Source organism: Primulina tabacum, chromosome 4, assembly GCF_025594145.1.
Source record: "Primulina tabacum isolate GXHZ01 chromosome 4, ASM2559414v2, whole genome shotgun sequence".
NCBI classification, from domain to species: domain Eukaryota; kingdom Viridiplantae; phylum Streptophyta; class Magnoliopsida; order Lamiales; family Gesneriaceae; genus Primulina; species Primulina tabacum.
The window spans coordinates 46,328,642-46,336,943 of record NC_134553.1 but is presented as its reverse complement, the minus strand read 5'-3'; the positions used below and the strand labels follow the sequence as shown (position 1 = coordinate 46,336,943).

Genomic DNA, 8,302 nt, shown 5'->3' with positions numbered 1-8,302 from the left:
GTGGGGGGGGCAATCTGGTTCATTATGGGATAGGGCCCCGGCCTGAAGATCCTGTGGACCAGGTCATAGATGCATTTGGTCAAGCCGAGTCACAGGCCGGTAAATTACTCTCCCCTCTGTATTTTATTTTTCTAACTCCCAACTTTGGTGCAGTAGAAGAAGACATGATTAAGGCCAGTCTTCTCGAGGCGGCCGCTAAGAGGAAGGCCGAGCAAAAACAAGCTTGGGCAGAGAAGAGGGCCCGGGAGGCTCAAGAAGAAGAAGAACGCCGAGCCCGGGCAGAGGCTGTGGCGCGGGAAGAATCCGTTCCTACTAGGGAGGAGACTGCCCCTCTGGTTAGCGAGGAGGACCCGGCTCCTTTAAACCACCGAAAGAGGAAAGCGGCTGCGGATCCAATCATAGAGACAATCACCGTGGAGGAGGAGCCCGAGGTGTCTACCCAATCACCCATTCCTCCCGGTTCTTCTGCTGGTCCCCATCTCCAGGGTGGGGCTTCCTCGGATTTGCCAAATCTTTTTGGCGATGAAGTGAGCACAGATCTTACCAAGATGGTGCGAGGCTTTCTCCGTCCTATTGAGGTGGATCATCTAAAGAGACTTCATCCAAACCAGAAATTGTATGAAGGGGTTTCCCGATCCTTTTCTGTGAGTCCAATTTACCTTTCTTTCTCCTTTTTTTTTTAGTTAGACCATCAATCTGACTTTCTCTTTGATTGGCAGGGTTTATAGATGCTGATATCTGCTTATGAGCAGGTTGCTGGTGCGGCTGGGGGAATTAGGCCGAGTGACAGAGCTTCACGAGCATGTCTTGGCCCGGGAGAAGGCGAGCTGGAAACAGCAGGTGGACCTAGTCCAAGCAGAACTGGCCGAGGCTAAGAAAGCTTTTTATGCCCAGTCAGAAGCTGCCCAGCTGGAGGTGCAGGCGGCTAGGGCAGAAGCGGAGTCCTCCCGGGTCCGAGCTGAGGAGGCATGGGCTGATGTAGATCTTTTGAAGGCTGCCCAGGAAGAACAAATCGTACCTTCGAAATCTGGAAGTACAAACAAAAACGTTAGAAGGGGGCCGGAAGATTGTTCTGGCGTAGCCCCTCCGACACTCAAGTCAGAGAATAGAAAACAAAAAGAATATTGTGTGTGTAGATGAGTGTATGAATCAATAAACAATGAATGAAACCTGATATTTATAGGAGAAAAATAGAGTCCTAAATTTGTAGATTTAGATCATCAGAATCTTGTAGAAAATTAGGTTAAATCTTGGGGCTCTATTGCGTAGATGACATCCCATGAATTTCTGAATACCGGGGCAATAATTATCTGAGCTACCGAGAGTGGGCCGGACCATCTTCGGTCCGAAGGTATCAATATAAATGTATAGATATATAGATAGTGATGATGATGATGTTATGTTTGAAAAAATCTTTTTAATGAAAAACACTGACCTATTATTTTGACTGGCTTAACTTTTTAAATTAGTCCCAAGCCCTAAAAATTAAAATAAATTATTGTTTTAGCTAATTATTTTTATACATACAATTTAGCAAATTAAAAATATACAGTGATGATTTTCACAATTGACCTATATGAGGCATACATTTTAATTATCAATTACATCACTATGAGTTTCATAAATTTTTTACGGGTTTAATTAAATATTGCACACTACAGATAGACGTGATCTCGCGTAGGCACGCTAATAAATTATGGTGAAGGTATTACTCTCGCCGCACATCTAAGGGGGTTGTATTGGTTATAAACTTTTAATGACTTTTTGGAGTTTAAAAGTCTAGAGGTATTCAAACTAGACTTTTATATACTCCATAAAAGTTTAGTGGTATTCAATGTAAACTTTTGTAGAATTTTAAAAAGTCATGTGGTATTCAAATTTGACTTTTAAAAACTCTACAAAAGTCTATAGGTATTCAAAATGTCAATAGATTTTTAATGACTCTATGGAATTCTATTAAGTACAAGAATTATAGCCTAAGGTACAACAATAAAATGTCAACAAAAGTCTTTGATTCAACCTAAAGATTTAGATGTACATTTAATTGAGAAATCTCTCAAATTCAATACAAACTTTCATTCTTTTCTTATCTATTTATTTTTCCTTTTATTTGTACTTTTTAAAAACATAATTAAAATTTAATTTTTTTATTAATTATTATATAACATTTTATTTTTAATTATTTTCTTTAATTTTAGTTAATCTATATATTAAATTATTGTATAAGCAAATTCATACCAATACTATACCAAAATTTTCGGTATACCGAACCAAAAAAACTTTAAGTTTTAAAAAAATTTATAATTTATTGTTTTAAAATATTATATATTTTAAAATATCTGTATATTTTTCCGATATTTCGGTATATACCAAAATTTTCAAATTGGATATCGTTACCGTACCGAAAAATTCGGTACCGTACAGTATCGAAATCTTCGGTATACTTAAAATTCGGTAAATTCAATATTTTTTTGTTATGGTAATCTCGGTATACCGAAAATTCGGTATTTTTTCCAACCCCTAACAAGGCTTGTATTGGCATGTGCTATATTACACAATTTTCTTTGAAAGAAGTGTCAATTTGATGAATTTCAAATTGAACTAGATAATGAAGCTCAATTGTCTTCATCAGCACAAGTTTATGAAGGTGACGACTTTGATAAGTTATTTAATACTCAAAAACAACAACGAGCAAATGCTAATGCATGGAGGGATATCATAGCCAATGGAATGTAGAACGATGTTGATCAAATTGTCAGTAATGATTAGATTTTTTTATAAAAGACTACTTATTATTTTGAGTGTTCTTTTAATAAAATTTTATTATGAACTTATAAAAATATTATTCATTAATATGTTGAATTGACATAAAGAATTGAAATTTTGATTTCAATAAATTAGATAGTTCATTTGTCGTTTTTCACAAATTAAATTGATTGAACTTTTAAGTAAGTAAAATTCATTTACATTCATAAATAAAAAAAATAATTTAAAATTGAAGAGGTTATCTATGTCTAATAATTATTTTTAAAAAATTAATAAAAAATAAATCACAATTATAAACTACAAAATTCACATAATTATATGAAAAAGTTTACAAAAGTCTACAAAAATCTTGAAAAAAAGTTTATAAGAGTCTATGAAATTTGTTTTACAATTCTATGAGATTCCACAAAAGTCAATAAAAATCTATCAACTCCACAAAAGTTCATCATTTAAAAAAAGTCATTAAAAATCTTTGAAAATATAGAATGAATACACCCCCCTAATAGTCATAATTGGTGGAGTATGATGCATCGAAAAACTCGTGAAAAATTTAAATGAGATTAGAGAATATTCAAAGTAAATCATGTATCATGATAAACTCATTTTATTAGATTAGTAGATCTCTTGTGAGACGGTCTCACAAGTCTTTATCTGTGAGACGAGTCAACAATACCGACATTCACAATAAAAAATAATAATTTCTCATTGATGAGCCAAATAAGATCCATCTCACAAAATATGACCCGTGAGACCGTCTCACGCAAATTTTTGTCTTATTAGATATAAATTCAATCTACAGTTAATTTAAGTTTAAAATCAGTAAAAAACTAATTATACAACATGAAAATAAGAAATTCTAGTGTTGACATTATTAAAGTAAATTTTAAAACATTGCTGATATGACAAAATTAAGTAATAAGTTTTTTAAAAAAATTAAAAAATATTAACTCATCCATCACATTTTTGCTCGATTGCCTTTCAAAATAAATTTACTTATAAAAATATAAGTAAATATTAAATTATTTACTCGAAAAATGCGTGGTCCATTAAAAAAGCGATGTTCATGATCTTACAAATACCTAAATATTTATTACTTAGATAAAACGTCAAATATTTATTTATACTCTTAGGCTTAGTTTGGAAGTTGAAAAAAAAAATGAAAAAAATGAGAGAAATTACGTATTTTTTATTTGGGAGTTGAAATATAAAAAAAATGAATTTCTTTTGTTTGGGAGTTGGAGGGAAATGATAAGAAAATATTAAATAATATATTCAGATTTTCCCTTTGTGTTTCTCCATTTCCTCCCACTTTCAGGAGGAAAAAATTTCCGTTTTGTTGGAGAATATTTTCCTTCAATTTACTTTTTTTTATTACTACAAAAAACCTCAAAAAAAAATTTTTTAAAACTTTCCTTCAATTTTTTCTTCTCTCTTTATTCGGATGCTCCCAAATGAAGCTGTATTTTATTAAAAACTAGTATTTAATCAGAGCGATGTAGGAGATGATATTATTAAAAATTAATTATTATAAAAAATGAAAAGATATTTAAATTACAAAAAATTAATATAATTATAAAAAAATAAAAAATAAGAAATTATTTTTTTCTTTAATTCTGAAAAAACTTTCTTAAATACAATGTATGTCGATTAATTTTTTGGCTGATAATCACTATCTAATATCAAAATTTTAGATTGTGTTAGTCTAAGACAATTACATAATACTTATCGTGTTTAGTGTATTAATATCGACCACCAAACTAAATACATATTTAATTCTTCAATTTTCGAGAAGCTATATATATTATTATTTTTAACATGTGATAAATAAATTTTTTTAAAATCAAATTCAATAAAATTAGTCGAACCTAAATAATCGGAACAACCAATTTAAATGGAACAATTGGCTTAATCAAAATGAGGGTAAATTTTTGCTGAAAAAATATTTTTTTTGTCAAACATTAGTTTTGGTGCATTAGCTTTTAGTTTATAGCTATTTTGGTTCAAATGTCGATATGAAACCGAACACGTCGTCATTTTCCTATGTAACATTTGTATTTTTCGGTTTCATATTAGCACTCGGATAAAATCAAAATAAAATAAAATAAAAAAATCAAAATCATTATACCAAAACCAAATTTTGAGTACCTGGTGAACCAAAACCAAAAAATAAACAATCAAGTAGAGGAAACAAAACTCTTTTCCTTCATATAAAAAAAAACAAAAACAAAACAAAATTTTTTACGTTGCGGAAAGTTCATGCAAAGTGTACATACGAACACTAAAGACACTTGTTTTGTCCTCTTAACCTAGTTTTTAACACTCACAAATGCCACAAAACAGGAACATCTTCGAAACCTAGAGACGTATATACAAATCGACGATTCTTCCAAAGAAAAATATCACAATCAACGACAACACACAGTCCCTCTTCCAGAAAACAAGAAATCACCAAATTCCATGGAAAGCTCTTCAAGTTGTCAAATTCTATATCTCTTCGGCGCCAATCGTTGTCATTCAAATGCTCACGTTTTTGTCTCTTTATCAACCACTCTTCAATGCGAGAATACACTGTAAATCTTATATATATATATATATATATACACGCCTTCGTCCAACTTTATCCTCCAACTGAACCTGACCTGGAGAGCATTAATTGACAGATAGATCTTGGGTTGTCAAGAATCAGCTTCCTTTTATCCCTTTAATTGATTAGTTTTTTGCCTCAAAGATTTCGATATATCGATGGCCGATACATCTTTTCCAAGTGTCGAGGATTGCGCGTCCATTGGAAGGGAGAAGGATACAGTTGTTGCAGACATGGATGGAACCTTGCTGAGAGGAAGAAGCTCTTTCCCTTATTTTGCATTAGTTTCTTTCGAAGTTGGTGGGATTTTAAGGCTTCTCTTCTTGCTTCTACTCACCCCACTCGCCGGGTTTCTTTACTATCTAGTCTCCGAATCCGCCGGAATCAGAGTCCTCATCTTCGCGACTTTTGCGGGAATGAGGGTTTCGGATATTGAATCAGTGGCGCGGGCGGTACTGCCAAAGTTTTACTCAGAAGACTTGCACCCGGAGTCGTGGCGGGTGTTCTCAGCCTGCGGGAGGCGATGTGTGCTGACGGCGAATCCTAGAATTATGGTGGAGGCGTTTTTGAAGGAATACTTGGGGGCGGATATGGTGCTGGGGACTGAGATACTGAGCTACCGAGGAAGGGCGACCGGGCTAGTGGAGAAACCAGGGGTCTTGGTCGGAAGAAATAAAGCGGACGCGCTGAAGGCAGCGTTCGGGGAGAAACAACCGGAAATTGGGTTGGGTGATCGGCATACTGATATTCCTTTCATGGAGTTATGCCAGGTTTGCGATTTTCTTTTTATTAAACATAATATATAAGATAATAAACAGTAAAGCCAATCGTAAGATTTATTTTAATAATAAAAGTTTTATTACAAGTTCTATAATTTTAGAGAAGTAATATTTATCAGTATTATTTTACGTTTCCACTAAATTTTCATAAAAATCTCTAACTTGAGATATTGTAGTGCGAACTTAACTTGATTAACAAAAATATAATTATCAGACGAATACATAATCCTATATGTTTTACATTTAAACAAAATTGTACATTATAATTAAATCTGAAACTGAAATCATGAAAAAGAACTCCAATTTGTAAGGAAAATTTCTATTTTTCCCGAGCTTATGTTTCGAGAAGTTATTCAAAAAATTTGGTGGATGAAATATAATATTTCATTACAAATAACTAATAATATTAGTTGATATAAATAAAAATTTACAATAATTGATAGTATGATATATAAAGTGATAAAAATATCATTCCTCGAAATGATATTGTCAATTTTAATTATTTTTATAGTGTTTCTGATTTAACTGTGACACAAATTTGGTGAATCAAGTGTCGTACAGGCACTTTCATGTAAAAATACTATAAATACAACATAAATTATCAAAATTGTCAAAAAATAAAATATATGTATTAAAATTCAATTTTGATAATATAGACGAAACAAAGTTGGAGAAAAAGGAAAAAAAAAAATTTCATGTTTTTATTAGTGATCGATATGATTTTTTTAATAAATTTATCAATAAAGTATTAAAGTATCTACAATTGATAAATTATTATAATCATTTAAATAATGCAGGAAGGTTATCTGGTGCCACCAAAGCCAGAAGTAAAAGCTGTGACATGTGACAAACTCCCGAAGCCGATCATCTTCCACGACGGCCGGCTGGTGCAGAAGCCGAGCCCTTTCATGGCTCTACTAATCATCCTCTGGATCCCAGCTGGCTTCCTCCTGGCATGCTTACGTATCGCCGCCGGCTCCCTCCTCCCTATGCCACTAGTCTACCACGCTTTCTGGGCATTAGGCGTCCGCGTCACAGTCAAGGGGACTCCTCCTCCGCCGGTTAATAAATGCTCCGGTGAATCCGGTGTTCTCTTCATCTGCTCGCACCGCACTCTCCTAGACCCTATTTTCCTCTCCACTGCACTCGGCCGCCCCATCCCCGCCGTCACGTACTCCGTGTCTCGACTCTCGGAAATCATCTCTCCCATCAAAACCGTACGCCTCAGCCGTGACCGTGCCACCGATGCTGCGATGATAAAAAAGCTTTTGCAAGAAGGGGACCTCGCGCTTTGCCCAGAGGGCACCACCTGCCGTGAGCCATTCCTCCTCAGGTTCAGCTCCCTCTTCGCTGAGCTCACAGATGAGTTGGTTCCGGTGGCCATGGTTAACCGTATGAGCATGTTCCATGGCACGACGGCGCGTGGGTGGAAGGGAATGGACCCGTTTTACTTTTTCATGAACCCGAGCCCAGCTTACGAGGTGACGTTCTTGAACAAGCTGCCGCGAGAGCTGACATTTGGAGCCGGGAAATCGAGCCATGAAGTGGCTAATTATATACAACGTGTGATCGCCGCTACTCTTTCGTACGAATGCACCAGTTTTACAAGAAAGGACAAATACCGAGCGCTAGCAGGAAATGATGGCACGGTAGTGGAGAAGCCTGCAAGGATCAAGTCGGATAAAATCATGGGTTGCTAAGCCATTGGAAAGGATATGAATAAATTTTGAGAACAAATCTTCCTCAAAAAAATTGACTCACTTTTATATTTTTGTATTGTCTGATATGAACGCTAGAATGAAGATTAATGTAATACATTGTGTACTCAACACATAGGAATTGTCTCTCTGTTATTCAAGAAGAATAATGGTACGTACGTATAAAGGAAATATATTTTCTCCAGTTTTAATAATTCCTCTCATGTATTTAGCATTTGAACCGGCGGGCAAAAATTCTTCCATATTTCATTTTCTTGACCAAAACCCAATTGAGATAACCATGTCATGTATTTTTGAGTAATAATAATGACATCATATGTGTAATTAGGAAAACGCATTTTCCTAAAGCACATGTCTTACTTTGGCCGGAGAATCCTTGGATTATTAACTCATCAAATGTTATAAAATATCTTCACCCGTAGGTAAATGGTGAATCTCTGACTACAATGTATAGG

The 8,302-nt window shown here is 34.4% G+C and overlaps 1 protein-coding gene across 1 annotated transcript; it reads left to right on the top strand.

Moving 5' to 3' along the window:
• Positions 1–5,179: 5,179 nt before the first annotated feature.
• On the top strand, positions 5,180–8,052 carry LOC142541700 (glycerol-3-phosphate acyltransferase RAM2-like). Its single transcript, XM_075648168.1, has 2 exons — positions 5,180–6,120; positions 6,927–8,052. The coding sequence occupies exons 1-2, from the start codon at positions 5,509–5,511 to the stop codon at positions 7,827–7,829; spliced, it is 1,515 nt and encodes a 504-aa protein (XP_075504283.1). The 5' UTR covers positions 5,180–5,508; the 3' UTR covers positions 7,830–8,052.
• Positions 8,053–8,302: the final 250 nt, after the last annotated feature.